Here is a 23,036-nt window from a genome sequence, read left to right as displayed (position 1 = left end):
TATATATTATAATATTATAATAATCACGTTGAAGTCTTCCCAAGTGCAGGTGTTTGGATACGAGAAGTCTGCTTGGACTTGCTTAGTGCGTCTCTGAACCCCTCATTTACACATCTCATTTCTTTTTTATTGTTTATGCTGTGACACGTGCTATTGACATCGTTTCATCGACTTCCACACCACACGGGTTTTTTTCACAACGCACACTTGGAGACATTTCTATCAAATATTATGAATGTAAAGTGTGTGTATTATTTCAGTGTCTAATCTACAGTAGTGCTAAATGCGTCTGTAATAGGTGTTATCCTTGTATAACAACCAGTCATACTCAATTATACGAGCGAGTAAATAACAGAGCTCACTGACTGTAATCGATACTTGTCGATAGCCGGCGCTCCTAACTGCCTCTCTTACAACCTTAATAATTTATACCACTTTGTATGGTAGCAAATTAGTATCAAATTCGTATTTCTCAAACTCTACCAAGTAGCAATTTAGCTTGCTTTTAACAGTATGCAATTTTAAACTTGACTTGTTACTAATCTAAGTAGAAGGAGTTATATTTTTAGTTGCAGTTTCTTTGTTTTATCTGCAAACTTATTTTTGCTGTCTTTAACTTTGTTTGAACTTATGGCTAATTTACAGATATTAAGTGTCGAAGTAATTATCTTAATTTTAACTTAATTTATGCGTGTAAACAATCACTTAACAGGTGTTAACTAATCATCGATTTAGTGGATTAGAATCAAATCTGTTTTTTAACCGACTTCAAAAAAAAGGAGGAGGTTTCCAGTTCGACTGTATTTTTTTTGTAGGTATGTATGTTCCGGAATTTGTGAACCGATTTTGATGATTCTTTTTTGTTGGAAAGAGGGTACCTCAGTAGTGATCCCATTTGAAGAAAATATTGCACCTCTAAGGGTGGCAAACGAGGGGATGAACCCGTTTTCGCGCATTTCCGGTAACCGATTTCAATAAAACTTGGCAAATAGATGTAATTTCACGAACTTTTGAGGTCGGTTTTTTAGTACTCTACACTGAGATTATTCATGAAGTAACCGACCCCTCGCACCCCGCGCATCTCCCAGTAGGTGTGGTGGTGAGCTAACGTTTTGTTTGCAAAATGTCAAAGTTTCTTCGTCAGTTAATACGTGTAAACCAGCCATTAGTTGAATTTAAATACTAAGAAAAACGAATTAAATAAAACTAGTTAATAGCACCAGGTATTTACCAGAACCTTTAAGTTACCTAGCAAGCTCTGTCGAAACCAAAGCAAGAACAAAGCGAGTCCATCCATTTGTGTCAACATGTCCGTATGTGGGCCGGCCATGTTTGTTGGTTAATTACCGTAATGGGTGCTACATCGAGTGTTTGCTGTCGATCACCAGCCGACCAAGCTGATGGCCTCGTGCGTGGTGTTGACAGCTCACTCCTGATTCTAATGCCTAATTAACTAACTTAATGCCTGTCGTTAATTAACTAAACGTGATTTGTAAGTAGCGAGATTATCTGTGCATGTTACTCTCGGGCTTGATATTGACAGGTATGAGTTTTGAATACATTTAGGGGGTAATTACACGTTTCTATAACAAGATTAAAAAATTTCCTATTCACGAGATTTAAAACTGTAATGAAACAAAAACTTTATACTAAAAGTTACAGCCTCTGCGTAGTTAATGCCAAAAACTGTGGTATTGACCCATTTAGCTCTTTTGGTCTCGATCTATGATGTTAACTGCCTCAGTGGCTGAGCGGTTACCATGCCGGACTGCCACGCAGAGGGTTTGATTCCTGGGCCGGGAGAAATATTTGTATGGCCTACATTTATTTCTCTCGTGACTTTGGGTGTAACTTTGTGGTTGTCTATGTGTGTGTCCATGGCATCCGCGACACGCAGGGCTATATTGAGTGTGTGCGTTATTATAAAAAAAAGATGAGTTTGTAGTATCTGAACCCGGGGTCGGTTTAAATTTGCAATGGAACCCGAATAAGCCCAAATGCGAGTATCATATCAACCCGAGACTGGTCGCTTGTCAAAAATAATTAAATTTGAGTCGCATCCAGTCCCAGGTTCAGTTGCACCTCAAGAGATGACATTTAATTTGTATCGTCTGAACTCGAATTATTTTTCGTTGTTGGAATTATTTTTTGTTGGTTTAAGATGAGCGTGTTTCCGAACTTGCTCATTCTTCTCAGGGAAATCTGCCTTACGAATAAGCAATAAAGTTTAATCAATCAAATGTAATTTGCTTACCTTCGAAGTAAAGGATATTTGAGTTTGAGTATGCAATAAAAATTTATAAAAAATAATCTCAGTACAGAGTACTAAAAAAACCGACCTCAAAAGTACGTGGAATTACATCAATTTGCCAAGTTTTATTGAAATATCCCCTAGTTCGCCACTATACAGGACTTGATACAGGAGATAATACAAATCTGTTCTCACTATTCAAAGTATATTGAGAGAGAAAAACGCCTTGAATTGGAGAATTGCAAAATCAACCATTAAAATAATTGCTCCTTAAGTAAAATTTATGCGCTATTTATAAAAATGAATATTCATGCGTGATCACCCTTAGAGGTGGATGGTTTTCTTCAAATAGGGCCCTTATGGAGGTACCCTCTTTCCAACAAAAAAAGAATCATGAAAATCGGTTCACAAATACCGGAGTTATCGCGTAACTTACATACAAAAATAAAAATAAAAAACATACAGTCGAATTGAGAGCCTCCGCCTTTTTTGAAGTCGGTTAATTAAAGAATCAATCAAAAAATTAACAATGTGATAAAAAATGTAATAAATATTAAAAGAAAACTTCTAATGTAACGTGTTTACTCATTGAATGAATATTATTATTATTATTATAAAATATAAGTACGCATTTGACCTCCATTTTCACTTTAGTAGCAGTTATAGCTCCTTGTGAAAGAGTCCGTCCAGGGAAGTACTGCCATCTTACATAGTATAATGTGAGCTTTACTGCGTTTCGGTTTTCGGAAGGGTAAGAATGCTGGTGAAATTACAGGCGTATGGGAATTGTCAATTTATGTCTCAGAGTGACATAAACAGTGGCAGTGCCCCTCAGATCTTTGCAATTTAAAGCACTTACCACCATTCTTCTATATCTTAAAACTAATAGATTAACAATTATATTAGAATAAAAACTTTGATCTATTTCCATCTCCAAACACTCCTACGCCCTTTAGGTCTCATAAGTTTGATGTACGTAGAATTATTAAGGATATAATGACGTATGAATTGTAATAAGTTAACAAGTATTACAGTAAGTACAATTTTATTTCGGGCTAATAAAACGTTACTATACCGAAAGAAACATCAAGTCATTGTTTTGTTTCGAAACCCACAGCGCATTAAACTCGACGAAGTTCATGTTCACATTCGAATAAAAAAGATTTTTAAACTTTAAATTTTTTCGCAACTTTTTAGCCTTTTTAGTTTTTGCCAAATACTTTTGTCTTTATCCTAAGACTTATAAACCTGTCGAATGTTGAATAATGTGTGTCACTGTCGATAAATTGTCTTGTTTTGTCCACATATCGGCCAAGGTATCGAGCCTCTATGGCGCTTGCCATAAAAAGTAGATTTCGCGGCGCAAGATTTATCTGCCTTAGATACCGAGAAATTGCGGCTTGTAACAATTTATTGCCAGGAAAACGATATATTGTTGTAGCTACGTTTGCGATAAATGACACGCTTGTTTATGGAGGCGGAAGAAACTGTACTTTGATTAGATAAAAATCTCATAGTGTGATCATCCACTTAATAACTAAACTTATTAAATATTTTTTTTACGTTATTGACTTTGAGGGTCACGGAAAAATTTTGAATGCAATTCCATTAACTTTTTACGCACATATGTATTAAGTAGAACTACTAAACTATACTAAAATGTGATTGTTTTTGGCGCCTTTTCTTTACAATTGTTTTCTATTTTTGGATTGATAGCTGTATGTTAATAAATAAACTGTAAGCACACGAGTACTGTAAGTGCATTTGTTTTGGCCTTGCTCACTCTTTGTTAGCACCCACACGAACCCATTGATATAGTCCGCTACAACATCATGTCATCATTGTCATCAGATGCCTTCCCCGAGAAAGCGTTAATAGAAAAATAAATAATAATCATACGGCCTTAATTTTAATAGATCCAAAATATTTTCGTACGTAATTTATACTTCCTGTCGAAGAATTAATGCCGGCTGTCAATAGATTTTAATATAATTATTTACAAAACTAGACCGCAAATGTTGGTCACACTATTATACCAACATCATTAATTTTAATATCCACCAGTCATTTTATAATCGATAATTTGATTTATGAATTTCATAATACAAAGTTAAATTACTTATATTCATTGCACAAAATTAAATAATATGTATCCAATAAAAACAATACACCTTGAACTTTGTTCGTAAAATTATTTTACAATTGTGTACGATTGCACAAATTAAATAACTACTTAAAACTTGAATGACTTAAAACTCCTAAAATAATAAACATATAATCATTAAGATTTAATGAAGCAATCTTAATTTTTTGTCGTGATCAATTTAACGCAACCATGACGTTTCCTTAAAAAAAGAAGCAACACCGTATGTTGTTGATACGTTCTGGGTCAAACTAGAATGCTTGCAGAAAACATTACTACATGAAAAAGTATTTTATAGTCGGAAGAGCCATTTGACTTTGAATACAGACACTTTAGTCATACGGATCTGGGTGGTTGGTTAGTAAATGAAATTCTTCTTATTTTATAAAGTTTGTTTTTTATTTATTTAAAATGTCAGCACGAGAAAAAATACCAAAAGCGACAACATGTACCTCCGCTCGGTAATCTACGAGGTCTTTACACGAAGGCGTTGCACCCCGCCAAGAATGCCGAGCGTGACTTACAGTACAAATATTTAAAGAAGAAGCCATGCACCGCAGCTATTTTTATAACCTCCACCTTTGACTTTTTGTAATTCGTGTTTATTTTTTTTATAAACACCTTTTGAAATATGGAGCTGTTGTAGGTTTTTGGATTCTCTAAACTATAAAAATAAATAATTAATTCCACAAATTATTTAAATTATTGTAAATTTGAATAGCAAGACGGGACGAACAGGCGGTACGCTGTTGAGCTGCGAAGCAGTTGTATTGCAGCGCTACTCAGAGTTTTAAAACGCAAATATCTAAGGGGCACTGCGCCTGTCACCCTGAGATATAACTTGGCGTTCCCTATGTGCCTGTAATTTCACCAGCACCCATAACCCTTTAAAACCGGAACGCAGTAATGCTCACATTACTGCTTGGGGGCAGAAATAGACAAGACTCATGGCTCCTTACTACCAATCACTCATACAGTATTTGTTGCTAATTAACAAAATATTTTTATATCGCACAGGCCGTCTGTAACCTTCATAACCCCTGCGATGGTGGTGGAACGGCACACGGCACAAGGGCGAACGCGGGACCAGCCCTATGCAGGTGCCACATCATGCCACTACACCGGCTCCGTGCGCGGACAACCGAACTCCAACGTGGCACTCTCCGCCTGTGACGGACTTGTAAGTATCTCTCATTTTCTTATACCTCTCAATCTTATACCTCAGTCAACGAACTTCCCACGAATATCTACAAGCCCATTGCAGCAGGACAATATTTTCCCAAAATATTGTCTTACCACGTGCTATCCTGTGTTCCACATTATTTTAACACCGTCTTATCCTATCAAGCCTGACACTCGCAAGTTGCTTCTCTTCTCTAACCCTACAATCACATAAAAAGACCATAAAGAGTTGTGATCATAGACTTAACCTTGCCTTTAATGCCTTTTAGAACGTACCTATTAAAGTGGTCTTGGTGTAACGTGACCATTATTCTTTTCCCTGAGAGCGGGACGCCTGTAAATTTATAATTGTTTTAAAAATAAAACACATATTTATGATAGTTACAAAATGTTTAATGAAAAAAGTTCAAAATTATAATAAAAAATATTAAATAATTAAATGTTAAAAAAGAAATTAAGTGTATAAACTTGGTATGCTTGCTTTATATATTTTTCTACATTTATTGACATGTGTGTCCTGTTTTGTCAAAGAAGGGACATTTTTAAGTATTTTGTAGCAGCGGAACACGAAGTTTAAAAGCGGGACAGTTCCGCTTTTAAGCTTTGTCTTCGTGCTCAAAGCGGGACATATGGTCACGTAATCTTGGTGTCAATTTTCAATCAGTCGGGTAGCTAACATCAGTTATTATAAGTGTTTTATTAATTGTTTTCTTTTTATGTTACTTTTTTTTGTAAAAAAAAATGTTCTCAACGAGTAATCATCAATCATCAAAATCACATTCAGACCCATCAAAATGATTCGTCTCTGCCAAATAACCTATTAAGGTAACCCTGTGACTTTTGAAGTAATGTTGTTTTTTGTGTTCTTTTCAGCTAGTTAGAAAAACTTCGAAGTTAAGTCGTCTTTAAGTATAGTATTGTCCCTTACTTTATCAAAGCGATACTTGAGACAGCAAATTACTTAATTAAGCGTTAAAGTTCATGGATGTTGGTGCAATTGAGCGTTTCTTTACAAAAAAAAGTTTAATGTATAATTTCGTATCTGAAAATCTAGACAGGCCTATTATATTTCAATTAACTTAATCGTCAGTCGGAAGCAACACGTGACATGAGTTTGACTATCAAATTATGTTGTTTTTGTTTATTAAAATAATATGAGTAAATATACGGTGTCATAATAATAACGTATACAATATACGAAGGCGGAAATTTGCAATATAAATTGAACGTAGTTCTTGTATTAAGTAACTACATTAACTGTTTTTTTATATACTCTATTAATTAATTGCCTCTGTGGTCGAACGGTTACCATGCCGGATACCCTGGTTCGATTCCCGGGCTAGGAGAAATATTTGAATGGCCTACCTTTATTTCTCTCGTGAGTTTGGGTGTAATTTGTGGTTGTCTATGTGTGTCCATGGCACCCGCGACACAGTGTTTCCCTAGTGCGGGGCTATGTCGCGTGTGTGCGTTATTATATTAAAGCTGTCTTGACAAATGACTCAAACTACAACATGTAGGTGTACTCGTAACAGTTTTCACTTTTCAAACTCATACTTTCGTTCGATTACAACCACGACACAATGAGCCACTTTGATGTTACATTCACATTATAAACATAAAATTAATCCATTTGATCGTTGATTAATATCGCACTATGTTCTCTGCAATGGTCCCACGCTTACTTTCCTTTGAACTGAATCTATTAGTACTTGTATACGTAGACTATAAGGGAAATTCAGCTACGTATCTTTCTCTGTATTACTTTCAAGATTGCGTCATAGCCTATGACTAAGGAAATCACCACAATTATTAATACGGAATCGGCGTTAGATAAAGCTTCATGTCCTTGCAATAAAGCGTGATGGTGAAAGAGGTCCAGTGAAGTACTGCCACCTTACCTATTTCTGCCGCCAAGCAATAACGTGAGCATTACTGCGTTTTTGAAGCGTAAGGGTGCTGGTGAAATTACCGGCGCATGAGACTTGTCAACTTATGTCTCAGGTCCAGTGGCAGTGCCTCTCAGATAATTGTGTTTTAAAGCCCTGAATGACAATGAATTACAGTGGCATAATGGACAAGCGTGTCGCTTACCATCAGGCGCACGACTTGTTCGTCCCGTCACTTGGTATCACACATTAAAAATAATAAATAGAAAGATACGAAAACTAGCACGAAATTCATAAAAAAAATTGAACTAAAAAGACTTATATTCAATTATGATATATATGTGAAAATTAAAATTATTTATGATTGTCTTACTGTATGATACATGATTCTGTGACGTCTGAGTTCATAGTAACAGGTAAAAGGTAGGACAGTAAAAGTGAAACGGTTTGCAGAGAGCATTTCGCAAACTAATACTACTGCTAATTGATTTTCGATCGCATGCGGCTACGGCGTCGCTGGCGCACCCGCGCTGTTGCTAACGGCTCCTCCGTGCTTTTGAAGATAAATATCTTGGAATTTTAATACGTTTCTAGACATCTATAGAAATTATAGATGTCTTCGGTTACTATACCGGAAATAATTAATTAAAGGTGACATTATTATAGAGCGGTGACAGCTCAGTGGAAGGATGCTTACTTCTCAATTGTGAGGTCAACAGTCGGTGATCATAAGCACACATGCCTGCTTATGAACTTTTATGTAAATGCGTATTTGACTTTCACCTCACCTGATGATGAGGTCGACGATAGAACATGCACGCCTAAGTAATGCCTATTCACTCTCGCCTTGAAAAGGTCCAAGTTATAAAGTTTAGAGAACAGGTCGGCAGGGAATTCCACTCCATAGCCACTCTCCATATAAATGTGGAATATCTACAACATAGTGGTGGAACCCCAGTCCACGTCTAGTCCCTCAATGATGGAAAGGGGTAGGCGGAATCAAATTATGTAATTCCATTGCACACTCTCCGTTATGTCCTGTAAAATACCGACAAACAGGCAAATTTACGGCGGTGTTCAAGGTTCTGCAGCTTCGCATCCACTAATACCAAGTCACCTATAAGCCTCGTGCCACGGTTGTTATGACTTAAATTTCTATTTGCAAATACTTAGTAGTAATTCCTGTTACTGGCATTGAAGGAAAACACCGCAATGAAGCCCGCACATAGAAGAATACAAAACGCTTCGAAAACGTGTGAAATCCCTAACTCGCATCGAAAACCATACCCAGTAGTGACACGTATTAGCGATAAATATAAGAGCTGAGTGAAAAAACGAAAAACAAAATGTAACAAGCAGATAGAAATATTCATAAGGTCTGCTAACTCTTTTCACAGCTCACATAGGAGAGCGTCTATCACGGGTTGGCGATGTCGCTGGTGCGAGTATATCTTAATCGGAGCAATTTGTTTTTGTGTTCATTCTTTGTATTAATAATGACATATGTCAACACATACACATAAATTTTTGCACTCATAAAGCCTCAGTTGTTTCTTGTTTCTTCAGCTCAACGCTTAAAAGCTGGGTGACATTTTTTGGTGCAAATAACAGCTTAATGACATGTGTCGCAAATTATACAGACAAAAGCGCATCAAGCAGATTTTGGGTCGTACTTATCGCAAGCTTAGTGCCCAGCTTAAGAGGGAGCATGCCAAAAAAGTTTTGACGTTGGCTCCGCCCAAATCTGTGAAACAAATATATGCCTGAAGTTCGCGTGACATGCGACAGGAGATGTTGAATTTTGCGCATTAAAAGTACCAAATTCGTTTTAGCGGAATAACTCTAAAACTAAAGGGATTAAAAAAAAATCCGTAGTGACAGTTCTCGATCATGCATAAATATAATTAATTATCTAATTTTTGTCCTAATAACCTGTAGCATTTCGAGGATGAGTCGAAAAAAATGTGAAAATTAGAGGTCATTTCGTGATTTTTATCTATCGAGGAAACTTCATTGTTTTATGTTTCTGATTAGTGTCTATGCTTGAATATATCGTGTAGTTACTCATACAGTTTTTTTATTTTTAACTTTAAAGTGGATATACCCCTCTAAAATCAAATCGAAGATTAGGAATTTTTCCTCTGCTCCCTCTTAACATGCTCTTGACCATGTACCTATTATATTTGCTTTTTAAAATACACGTAATATATTTAACCACATATTTAAATTAAAATCGAACTGAAATTCGTCGATAAAATTGCAAAACCACATAATTCCGTTTTTGGACGAAATCTCTTTTTTGCTCGTCACGCGCAATATCGGGCAATTACTTTTTTAGTTACAATATCCTCTATATTATACAATAGGTATAGATTGTTATTTCTTTTTTTTTATTTCTAGTAATTCTGTTTTTTATACCTACTCAAAAGTTTACATTGATGAGTACGAGGTTTACAAATTTCTCAAATGTCATTAATAATTATTCGCAAATTTTGAATTTAAGGATGTAGCGACAAAAATGTTCGACATTGCTCGTTATGTTGTAGAAATATCTATTTACAATAACTATATATAGATATCTTCTTACGTATATATTTTGTTTTTTGCCGTAAGAAAATGGGCGTTTTATTCGCGCTAAAGTCTCGCTTGCTTTGCTCATTGCTGCATGCGTAGTTCAAAATCATAATATTCTACAATACTGTGTTATTGTGTAAAAGCAGTACTACATACCAACCAATATTCGTGGTTTAGTAGGGCGTATACGAATCACGCATCAACGTTAATAAAATAAATGAACACAACATTGACTTACAATTATATGGACGTTGGGTCCGCGCTAAAAAGTGTCCGAACTTATAGGGCGTTAAAATCGTATACAGAGCGTCATTCACGCTCTAGTCTTCGTTTGTTCGACTGACAGCGAAGCAAGCAAAATTAGACAGTACTGCGATGACATTACAATTTAAATTCAACGTTTTTAGCTTTTTCATATTCCTTTACATGTCACTACGTTTAAATAGGTTGACTTGGAACATTTTTTTCGTGGTTTTTGTATTAGACCCGTCGTCCATTTATTTGTAAGTCAATGATTAAAAATAATAATTTAACATGAAATTCAAAAATATCTTTCTTAGATAAACAAATTACGCTTGAAATCGTCACATTAATTGCACAGTACTCAATGGTAATTATTTACATTATTTATGTCGAGTATCATATATGTAAACAAACTGAAACAAAACAGCTTATGATGAACAACCAGAATAATGAAGTAGAATATGTCCCGTGAATATTACAATTTTTAGTAGCAGCAGAGCTCCTTGTGAATTAATAAAAAATATTTGTAAGTCAATGGAACACAAACACATAATAATCGTTCAGGCTATGTGGTTCACCTTGCAATATTTTAGAAGTAGGCACTGTAGTGCGCAAAATTTTGTATAAATTAGATTATTAAATTAAAAGATATGATAAAACTCTTCGTGGGTGGCGATGTTTGACAACTTACTGCCTTATTTTGGCATGTATATGCTACTAATTAGAGAATGATCGATCATAGTTAAATTAATGGATTGATGTAGCAGCTCATTGGTGTTGTACATATTATTATAAGTTTGTGGGTGGGAAAAATTATAATGATTTAATAATATATGTAAATTAATCGGAATAATTCGGAATCAATTATTCAAGTGCCTCCGTGGATGATTAGTTACCATACTGAACTGCCATGTAGAGGTCCAGAGTTCGATTCCCAGGCCTGGAGAAATATTTACATGGCCTACATTTATTTCTCTCATGACTTTGGGTGTAACTTTGTGGTTGTCTATGTGTGTGTCCATGGTACTCGCGATACAGTGTTTCCCTTGTGCGGGGCTATGACAGAGTGCGTTATTATTATAAATTATTCAATATTTATTCAATAGCTATTTTAATCAGTTCTTAAAAAAAGAAGAGTGGCGGCGGCATGTACCTATTTAATTATAATTTCTAAGATAAGCAGATTTGTTAATATTTAGTAGCAACAACTGTTTCTAACGTTGATGGAAAACATCGTGTGGAAAAATAGAAGAAGGCTCGATTAGACGATTCTTCCCAGTACAAAAAAATACCAAGCCGTCCCATTGCTAAGCTCAGGTCTCCTCTAGACAGGGTTAAAACCGTAGTTCCCCGCACACAGACGGAAATTGTTGTTTTCCAAGGGTTGGAAACCTTCTTGGACATGCAGGTTTTGTTACGATATTTTCCTTCACCGATAGCGAGAGGAACTTCTACTAAGTATTGACAAATCTTCTTGAAATTCTGTTGAAAAGTTGTTACTTGTAAGGACTATTGTCCTTCCACTAGGTTACCACCGCTATGCATATGATATCAAATATCAAATAATAACAGATGACGTAATAAATGACAAACGAAAAATTAATTTTTAAAGGTAACTCGAAAGAAGATTTTTTCCTCGACATTTCATAAGCGTTACGATACCCCGACAGGACTTCGTGGGCGGGGCTTGAATTTATCATTTTGTTATTAAACCTCTGTCATAATTAATAATAACATACGTCGATTACACGGCGGCCTCAAATAATATGTTACACGGCATTCTTTACTCGTGGTTTTGTTTTATTTCTCCTGGATATTGAATTTTAATGTATTTGAGTCTTGGCAAGGGAGTTCTGCATTTATTTATTACCAAAAACAGAATTACATTTGAATTTACACTATAGTATGTAGGTATGCAGTTTCATAATGCTATTTTGCCAGCGATTTGTCGCTATCCCTGCACTAACCTATACTTGTATCGCAGAGATCTAAGACATAATGTCCGGGGACCTGACATTTTTGGCACACAGCTTAGTACAGGAATAAATGGTAAAATGTAAGTTCATAGGAGTTAAAAATAATAACAAAGAAATTACACAACTAATAATATTTAAATTACTATAGAAAACATTATGTGTTCTTTGCAAGATAAATATTCTTAATTTAATTATAAAATAGGACGTCACGCGTGTGTGAGTGTGATGTGTGTGTTTGCGTCTGAGGATGTGTTTGTAATGAAAAATTAATTATTGTAATTATATTTTCTATTAAGTGGCAATCAATTCTTTCATGCTGTAATGGATCTGAATGTGTATTAAATTTGGAAATACGTGTACAAACGTTACACATTAGCTGGCCACAGCCGTTCAAACAACATTTGTTTTTAATACTAACAATATAATTTCAGAGTTGTAAATTATTTTTATAACAAGTTATAGGAAATACACTAAACTAAATTTTATGGTTAAGGCAAATGGAAAGGCGCATTATAAATAGGAATGTTCTATGAATTTTAATTACCTTGATTGAATGTAAAAAAATGAAGTTACAGAATTTAAACATATTATATGCAGATCTTTACAAACAACAACACATTTTCGAGTTCTTAGGTTTTCGTGATTGTTACAAATAGGAAATGATATTTGTACTTTTTCTTTATTTAGTTTAACTCCGTCACCCACAACCGTGAGTACTGGTAAAAGGCCCTGAAACGTTGGTTTGTTTGAAAAAAAAATATACGCGATTTCGGTCCCAAAAAATAGTTCCATTCCCCATAAACAACATATTTTGCTAATACAACAGTATACGACAATAATTAATAGATTCAGGCTTTACTAAGCAGGAGTTTTAATTAATAAAAATGGAAGTAAATTAATTTGCTATAACCCCTGAGGTTGCCTCGTAGAGACGCGAAACACTTGTGGGGTATATTTTTGGGTGGTGGTGTTTGTGCTTATGTTATTTAGTCCCGGCTATCTCGGTGGCTAACGCTCAGTGGTAACGGTTTACATTGTGGGCGCTGCGGAGGTCGCGAGTTCGGTTCCTGGGACCAGTTTGGGAAAGGAACTTTTCTAAATTGGTTCTGGTCTGGGTGTTCTGGGAAGTGCCCCGGAATTCCATTGCTCTGGCACATATTGTCGGAGTTTTTTAGAAATGGCGTAAGTGACATTTAAAAAAAATTTTCAGCGATGAATATTAGGTTTTCACGACTGTTTTAGAATATTTACGTCCTGTTTTAAATTCAATTTTAAACCTTAACCTTCATTAAAACCAAAATTGGATTTTAATACGAACGTATTAAATAAATTTAATATATAAAATTATATTATTATAAAATTTAATGTATTAAAACAGTCGTTAAAATCTAACACATACTCCCTGAAATATCATCATATAATATCACTTTTCCCTTTGTAGAAAACCACGACGGTATTGTCTGACATACATTATTTATTTTATTAATTTTATGCAGAGGGAAGGTGGGAAAATTTACTGCATGATAAAAAAAATCCACACAAGCGCAAATATTTAGCACGATTTAACCTTCACTGATTACAAGGAGTAGCAAATTAAATTACTTCCATTTTTTACTACACGACGAAAGGGTCAAAATACCACAATCCTGACAAATTCTACAAAGTTTATTCACCAACTTAGTAGTCGCTATTCAATAGAAAATATTTTGCATTGCAACATTTACTGCGTGCCTTCTACGTCGTCGTACCTTCCTGAGATATACACTCCATCGCCACTGCTACACGACTTTGTGACTAAAAGTATAACTAACTAAGCGAGCACTATAATGGCACTCGAATTCAAATACTGTTGTAACTCAAAAATTTGTGGTATTGAGAACAACGTTTTGAAAGTTAAAAAAAAAGCACTGAACATATTTTATTGCGAATAGTGTGATTATTTTTATTTACACATGACATTTACTTATCCATTTCTTCGCACCCCGGCAACAGCTAGCACTCAAGGGGTGCAGAGGAGCTTCCCCGAGCGACGTTCTGTCCCGCTTATAAGAGTCGACACGACCTCAAATGGCTTTAGCTGATTCAGCATAACAGTGAAAGTGAATCAATCATTATTTAGTATAAGGTGTGAAAACACTGTTCCTAAAAATTTTCAAAATAAAAAAACACTAACGTACCTCCAAATTTTACAAGAAAACCGCTCAATAGGTATTTTATATATATCATTTTTTTTTATATCAACTGAACTAAACAGGACACGTATAGTATACGATATACATTTTTCAAATAGCTTTAATGTCGTTTTTCGCCCCTGCCGCCCGACCCAAGCAAAATTAACCGTTTAGTACGGGAACGGAAATTTTAATTCGAGCTGAGGTATTATAGTATCGACTCCTAACGTCTGGCGCACCCTGATACGGAAAACACTCAGTAACGCAGTGTCTAGCCGGTCAATCCACTCAGCACAATGCCAAAAACCAGACGATACCCCTAACGGAACTCCTCAAAGTCAAAAAGCGGCTCTCTCCGTTATATCAAGTAATATAAGAAGAAGAAGTTATCCATTCATAAACGAGAATATAGATCTATTGGTTTAATTTTGTAATTTTTTGAACTTGTATATCGTATTTTCTCCACAACTTTGCGTTACGACTGTATATACATACTTTCATGTACGATATATTTTGAATACTAGTAGAGTAAATAGACGACTACTTTATCAAAGATTATATCATGAATCATAAATTCAAATAGAACGTACAGTAGGTATTCATGATTATAGGTATACCTATAACGCTCCTAATCAAATTAACATTTTAACATGTTCATCTCGAGTTACTAGACTGTTCAGTTACGCCCTTCTATTTTTGAATAACTCTCTCTACCTACTTAAAAACGTAGCTTTACTTAATTTTTTTATTTATTTATGGCACTGTAATAGACACAAACAATATAGAAAAATAACTTAAAAAGTAATACAGTAGGCCTTCTAATGTAGGCATTTAATATTTGTCCCCAGTTATAATTGCGCCTTGTAATAAAAAAAATTGAAAAATTATGTGTTATACATATATAAGTATTCTACAGGATATTATATCACGTAAAGTGTGTGGTGGAATTGCATGGAATCATTCCGCCATCCTCTTTCTATCATCAGGAAAATAGACGTAAGCTAGGGTTCTACCCCTATGTTATGACTATATTTATATGGCATACGGCAAAGGAGTGTAATTCCCAGCATGCAGATTTGTTCCCTGTATGCTATAACTAGGACCTATTCCAGGCGAGAGTGAATATGTATTACGTAGGTGTGCACACTCCATCATCGACCTCATCGTCACTTTCCATCGAAATGGAGGTCAAATGCTCACTTACTCCTACATAAGTAATATATACGAGTCTATTTGTATTGTATACAACCTTTACAATCTAAATAGGTCACTACCGTGGATTTTTACCAGTAGCTATACGTATATATCTTTGGTGTAAAGTTTTTGTTTCGCTATATTTTTAAACCTCGTAAATGGCAAATTTTGAATATCAACCGGAATCTTATTATAGAAGCGTATACATTACCCCTTAAATGAATTTGTGACTTTGTGAAAACGAGTGTCAAGTGCATTTGTTATACCTGACTCACTGATTTATTTCATTCATAAATATATCTCAAGTTGCTGAATTCTTGGAGTTAATATTACAATAAAATGTTTTTGCAACTATCTTCTTATCGCATTAAAGAGACTATGAATATCTGACTAATAATTTGCTTGTGTTCGTAAAACATAAAAGTCCCCGACGCTTGGATGTTAGAAAAGAATATATTTATTTATATTTATATTATTTATTACGAGCCCATATGACACCAAATATTGTCGAAATTCAAAATTGTGGAAAAAACCATTTTGACAGTTCAAAAAATTATTAAATGACACCAATAAATGGATAAATAAATATATTGTATAAATAAAAATAATAACATTATTCGCAATAAGATCCCTTCAGTATTTGACCACCAATTTTTGAGTTACAACAGTATTTGGTTCCATGTGCGAAGTCAGTCGTAAAAATAGTATAAAATTACATGAAACTAATGGGCATTATTATCACATGTTAAGGTTACAATTGTTCCACATGGAAGTGAGTACATGGAACTACAAGGAATAAACCATTTACGTACCTAATGACTATGAAAACTGTATTAGGTAGCAGATTACAATGGTAATTATGGATTACAGCTTTTAAAGTTTCGTCATATCCATAACTATTACTTAGGTAAACCCGTAAATTATATCTACAACTACTGCCATTTAAATTGTAAACTAAGCTACATGGTTGTCACGCGCTTCCGGCACCGCCCGTGCATGTCCTGTAAGTTGTAATGTAACCTTGAGAGCCATGATGATGTCCTTGTAGAGGTTTATCATTAAATTTCTTGACGTATTTGGAACTGTTTACGGTAGCTTCGACATTTTGAACTTTTCCACAACAATGTGAGCGATGTATGTACATAAGTAAATTTCGACATTTAATAAAATATAAATTTACTACAGAAAAGCACGTTCTCTCGCTTCGAGAATTTTGTAAAGAGTGGCGACAGCGACGGAACGAAGCAAAGTAAGAATGACGAAGAGAAAGAATTATTTTAAAATTTCAAAAGTAAGTGGCCAGGAACCAGAGAAAAGGGTGATAAAAAGGTGGAATGACGATGAAAGAGGTCGCGGTCGCATCGTCATAATATATATATATATATATATATATATATATATATACATATATATATATATATATAATTATATATTATATATTATATATATATATATTTTAATGATATCGAAGTGACGGGACGAACATTTATGTGTATTTGCGTACAACACGATTCGTGATAATCGTCGTGAATAGCTTACATACAGGAGCGAGATGGAAAAGTAGTATTTCCGAAAGCTCTTGTCCTCCTTTTTGAAAAACAGGACCACCACATAACATAAAAAAGACGCACCATAAAAAAACAAGCGACACGCCTATCGATAACAGTTACAGTGTCAATCAGAACGTGAAATCGCAAAAGGCATAAATAATATTAATAATAACGCACACACTCAACATAACTCCGCACTAGGGGAACCCTATGTCGCGAGTGCCGTGGATATACACAAAAACAACCAGAAAAGACACCCAAACTCACGAGAAAAATAAATGTTGGCCATACAAATATTTCTCCCGGCCCGCGAATCGAACCTGGGACCTATGCGTGGCAGTTCGGCATGGTAACTTTTCGGGTACGGAGGCAGTTAGATATAAATATACATAAAGTCAATAGGTTCCGTGTGCCTGTTTCACCAGAACCCATACCCTTAGAAACGGAGTGCAGTAATGCTAACATGTCTGTCACCATGCAGCAATCTGCATGGTGACAGACATAAGTTTGTTAGCAATACTTCCCTGGACAAATTCTTTTTTTTTTTTCATTCAAAACAAATGCGCATTTGACCACCGTCTCATCTGATAGAAAGTGACGGTGAGGTCGACGATATGACATACACACCTAAATAATGCCTATTCACTCTCGCCTTGAAAAGGCTCAAGTCATAACGTTCGAAGAATAAGTCTGCAGGCAGAGAATTCCTTAGCCGTTCGCCATATAAATGTAAAAGCTAAATGCTTCGTGCGAATCCGTGGAATATCCACAACATAGGGGTAGAACCCCAGCCTACGTCTAGTCCCCCATTGATGGAAAGGGGAAGGCGGAATTGAATAATGCAATTCCATCGCACACTTTTCACAACAAGCTTCGCTACAACTCAATAGGAAAAAAATCCTACTTATAAGTAGTGTAGTGTACTTACCAGAATCGTGGACTTACTACATTCTTTATACAATACCGCACCTAATTATATAATGCAACATTAAGCAAAATTCGAAATAAACTAATTCTTTCACAAGGAGCTCTACTGCTAGTTACTAAGACTTTGTTTTGCTCTAATTACGAAAAGGTATTCGTTTTGTAATGATAAAAATACATTTAATTCAGAGTAAATATGGTTTTCAAAACAAATAAAACAGTCAACAAAAACTTGCTCCAAAAGTAACAACTTCAAATTTAACATATAACTTAATTTCCAAACTCTTTAAGTATCTTAAATAATTTGAATAATATTCAACGCACCTGTCGCAGTTCTTTTAGTATCTTAATGAGTCACGTCAGTTTTAAAAAGAATAAATTCATTAAACGTTATGTTATTGCTTCTACATACTTCTATTTTATCCTCAATTTAACAGTTGGAAGTCCACTACCACTTATGCTAAATACGGACCGGTTATATGATTACTTTAAATAGGTAATTTAACCATTTAAAACGACTTCTATGACGTCAAGGAATTTTTATTCTATTCTTGGTTTTCGCGATTTACGTTTGTGCCAACGAGAAGATAGTTGCTCGTTCGTTAAATTTCTCGTTTGAAATAAACAATTATTTCATACTTTGTGGAAAAAAAAAGGATCAGGAGAGAAATTTGACAATAATAGGACATACATAAAAAAGCAAAAGAATTATAGTTTTATAATACGTTGTTCTGATTCCAAAGTAAATAAGTAAAGCACTTGTGATATGGAAATCGGAAACAGGGACTAAAATGGACCGGGAACTCAGAAGCGACATCAACCCATTTATATGTCCCACTGATGTGCATGGGTCACCTCTCGGGCGAGAGTTTTTTGGGTCATAGCTCGCTACACTGGCCCAATGCGGGTTGGAAACTTCACACGTTGTCCAAGGTTTGTGAACCTTGTTCGACGTACAGGTTTCGTCACGATGTTTTTGCCGAATAGCTCATGGTAAATTTTAATATTAAAATAAAATATCGTACATAAATTTGGAAAAATTCTCTATGACTACCACAGAAGTCGTCAATATTAATTATACTTACTTTTAAATTTGTTTTTTAAATTTACTTCGATATCTGTCAAGAATGTGGTAATGATTGAAATGACCCAATTTACACGAGGTGTTAAAGTATCATAGAAGATCAAGTGGTCATAGAATATTTGTCATCAGTTCCCGTTCAACATAAAATATAATGAAGATACTTATATCTTACGTGGTTTATTCCTACGAGGTTTATTTTAGCTGTTCTACTAAATTTTCAGTTTTTTTTGCTTCGCGTCCCGGCTGGCTACGGTTAAATTTAAAATGTTATTAAAAACTGCAGGCGGCCATTGAAGTGATTAATGGACTGAGGATGCATATTTATGTGATGCGCCCAAAAAGGACTTCGTGGTAATGGATATAAGCTAATGTTCAGCCAGTGTGAGAATTTGTAATTATGAAATTCTTTACCTTTAGTCCTTCTCGATAAAGGTATGTTAGGTATTTTCTTAATTGTGTGCCAAATATTTGATTGAACGATTCAATCAATGTACCTATAAATATATTGTAATTTTTGTAGGTAGAATGAATACCAATGGAAAAAAAATTTAAATATAATTGTTTGAAATTGCATTAATAATGCACTTTTTAAAGATATTATTTCACGAAAAACTCTCGTAAAACACTAAAATTACTTAACACAGCGTTAATTTCACATATTAGTTAATAAAACTAATATTCGACACTGGAAAGGTAAAACGTCATACGTGCATTTAAAAGAATCAGGAGAGCAATTTAAAGTATTTTATAAAGAAAAAAATCATAACTCTACAATTCTATTTGTTATATGGAACACTAGGAAGTTTCAGCTTTTCCATATAACAAACAAAATTTGTGTTAAGTATGATTTTTTTTTTTATTGATTATAACATAACTAAATATGCACTTTTTAAAGATAAAATTTGACGGAACATCCCAGATGACATAAAAATTATAAAGGAAAGAGCGTAAACTTCACGTAATAGAAAATAAAAAACGCCGAGCTAATTGTTTGTTGACAAGCTGGCGATAACATATCAGATGACATACACCTGCATATGAGTTTAATAAGAATGAAGCAAACGAGGGTATATAGTTGCTCGCCGCCACCTGAGCCCGCACCCGTACCAAGTAAACGGGCTGTCAGGCGCGCATTGTTCGTCGAGTTATCGCCGCAGAAGTAATGGTGTTGATGTAAAAAAAATATCGATATTTTTCCCTATGTAATATATCGAAATTTTGTATCTATATATTGCGACATATCGATACAAAACATCGATATTTTCGATATATCGTAAATAATTCTAAAAGACAAAAGGAAGGAAATTTAACTAAAAGTAAATAAATAAAACCACCAGTTATGACGCAATAATCAAATGTTTTTCTTATTCTTATTCTTATTGGCCAGCCGCACACATACGATATTATTGACAATCCAAGTTTATGTATGTTCCCAACACAACAATATTATTGTTGTCTATATTATTGTGTGTGTGCGGCCAGCCAATGAGAATATAACCACTAGTAGTGGTCCACTACGTTACACTAACGGATGACCAGCGAATCAGCGTTCGAAGTGCGTTTCATTTCTGGAAGTACAATTTTGAATTATGTACTTTCAACTTTGTACGATTTTTCATGTATCGGATAAAATATATAGATAGTACTAATCGATACCGAATGATACGATAATATCGGATTGATTCGATATATCGAGGGCATATATCGATATTTTTTGAATATCGATATATATCGAGCACTCAACGCGGAAGGTCGTGATTACCGACCACGAACTGGTTCGAAACATATCGAGCAAAAATTCGACTAAGAGTCGTACTAATACGGTTCATTTTGCTTGGGTCGAGCGGGAGGGACACTGGCTTTATTTCAGAATTTATTTTTTTAGAAACAAAATTAGAGCCATTTCAATAATGCATATATATAATATATATATAATATAATATATATATTATTATTATTATTATTATTACCTGTTACGCAGTTGGTTAAATCGGAAATTGCAATTCTTTATTTATCCGTTGATCAGTATTGGTATGTAATAGCATAGGTAAGTGGAAGACGCCGAGCACTTCACCTCCTCAACAAACACTCACCGTGTTTCAAGTGACCAAGTGGTCACGTCTCCACCTTCACTTTCTACGGCTTTTTGTCCACCTGCTGGCCATTGAACCCAACGCAGCAGGGGGCTAGTAAAAGTGTTCTTTGACCGTTTTTTTTTAAAGTCCAATAATTTTATTTTACGCAAACGTTAACTTTCTTTAAAACTAGGTTCATTCGAGTACAATTTGACGCTGGAAAAGTAAGACGTCTAACATGCATTAAGAAAATATTACAGAACGATTTAAAGTACTTTCTTGAAGAAAAAAATACTTTAATTTTATTTGTTATATGGAAAGCTAAAGGGTTTCAGCTTTTCCATATAATAAATAAAATTGGAGTTATGATTTTTTTAATCTAAAAAAAGTTACTTTAAATCGCTCTCCTGTAATATTTGCAAAATATACATTGGACGTTTTACCTTTCCAAGCAAGGATCATTTTCTTTCAAATAGTTTTTAAGTAATAACTTAAAACTACAGTACTCCAAATTGGTAGATACTCGTATAGCTTCGTTTCGTATACGGTTAGAGAGAGTGAGACAGAGAGATATTGAATAATCGAGAATACCACTCGAACGTTCTATGTTCTCCACAGTCATAACATTTTTTACAAAAATCCGACCTCAAGTGGAGTTACATCTATTTGCCAAGGTTTATTGAAGTCTGTAGGAAAGTGGGTGAAATCCAATGTATTGAGTTGTACACAAACACTCAAAAAAATAATTAAATAGCCACATATTTAGAAATTTCACAAAGAAAAGTCAGCTGTAAAAAACGAATAAAAAATGAAAAATATATGAAAAATATGTAAAAAATTCATTGACTTACAATTATATGGACGTCAGGTCCGCGCTAAAAAGTGTCCGAACTTATAGGGCGTTAAAATCGTATACAGAGCGTCATTCACACTTTAGTCTTCGTTTGTCAGTTCTTTAGTCAGTCGATGACAGCGAAGCAAGCAAAATTAGACAGTACTGCGATGACGTTACAATTTAAATAGTTTTAGCTATTTCATATTCCTTGACATGTCCTACGTTTAAATAGGTTGACTTGGGACATTTTTTTTCGTGGTTTTTGTATTAGACCCGTCGTCCATTTATTTGTAAGTCAATGAAAAAATATATAAAATAGATTTAAAATTATATAAAAAATATAAAAAATACATAAAAAATATATAAAAAACATATAAAAAATATATAAAAAGAATAATAAATAAACGTGACGTCGATTCAAAACCAATACTGAAAAGATTCCCGAACACCAATAACCCGGATTCATACCCATATTGGCCACCCTTAAAAGTGAAGGTTCGAATTTGAATGGGATAACTATTAAGGTACCCCCTTTCAAACAAAAAAGGATCATCGAAATCGGATGACAAGTGTCGGAGTATTCGCGACCATACACACAAAAAAAAATACAGTCTAAATGACACCCACCTCCTTTTTTTGAAAACGGTTAGTTGTACCGCGTTTCTCTAAAATTGTAACCTCAAGGTTAGCAAATTTTCCCCATAAAATCAACATTCACTTGTCAACACCCACTCGCGTTCAATCTGCTCTCGGAACAATCTCAATAATGAGTTCTGTACACTGTCGTGACCTTCGCCCGCAAGGCCGCGGCCCCGACCGGTACTCCGGCTAGATGATACTCCGATGATGATAATCTGTATGTTAGAGTACATCGACCTTTGTGATGTACGAACATTCCATCGCCATGTAAGAGTAACTATGATTTTTGTGGATGTGATATCATAC

General features: G+C 34.7%; 1 protein-coding gene across 1 annotated transcript in view; it reads left to right on the top strand.

Annotated features, from left to right (window-relative positions):
- LOC113234955 (A disintegrin and metalloproteinase with thrombospondin motifs 7) overlaps nt 1-23,036 on the top strand; it is a 184,967-nt gene that overhangs the window by 108,155 nt on the left and 53,776 nt on the right. The window contains exon 4 of the mRNA XM_026470481.1: nt 5,412-5,574. Coding sequence (XP_026326266.1) covers nt 5,412-5,574 — 163 coding nt within the window. The remainder of the gene's footprint in view (nt 1-5,411; nt 5,575-23,036) is intronic.

The sequence above is a fragment of the Hyposmocoma kahamanoa genome, unplaced genomic scaffold, assembly GCF_003589595.1.
Source record: "Hyposmocoma kahamanoa isolate Upper Pololo Valley unplaced genomic scaffold, ASM358959v1 86, whole genome shotgun sequence".
Classification (NCBI taxonomy): domain Eukaryota; kingdom Metazoa; phylum Arthropoda; class Insecta; order Lepidoptera; family Cosmopterigidae; genus Hyposmocoma; species Hyposmocoma kahamanoa.
Note: the sequence above shows the minus strand (reverse complement) of the source record. Positions and strands in the feature narration are given on the sequence as shown.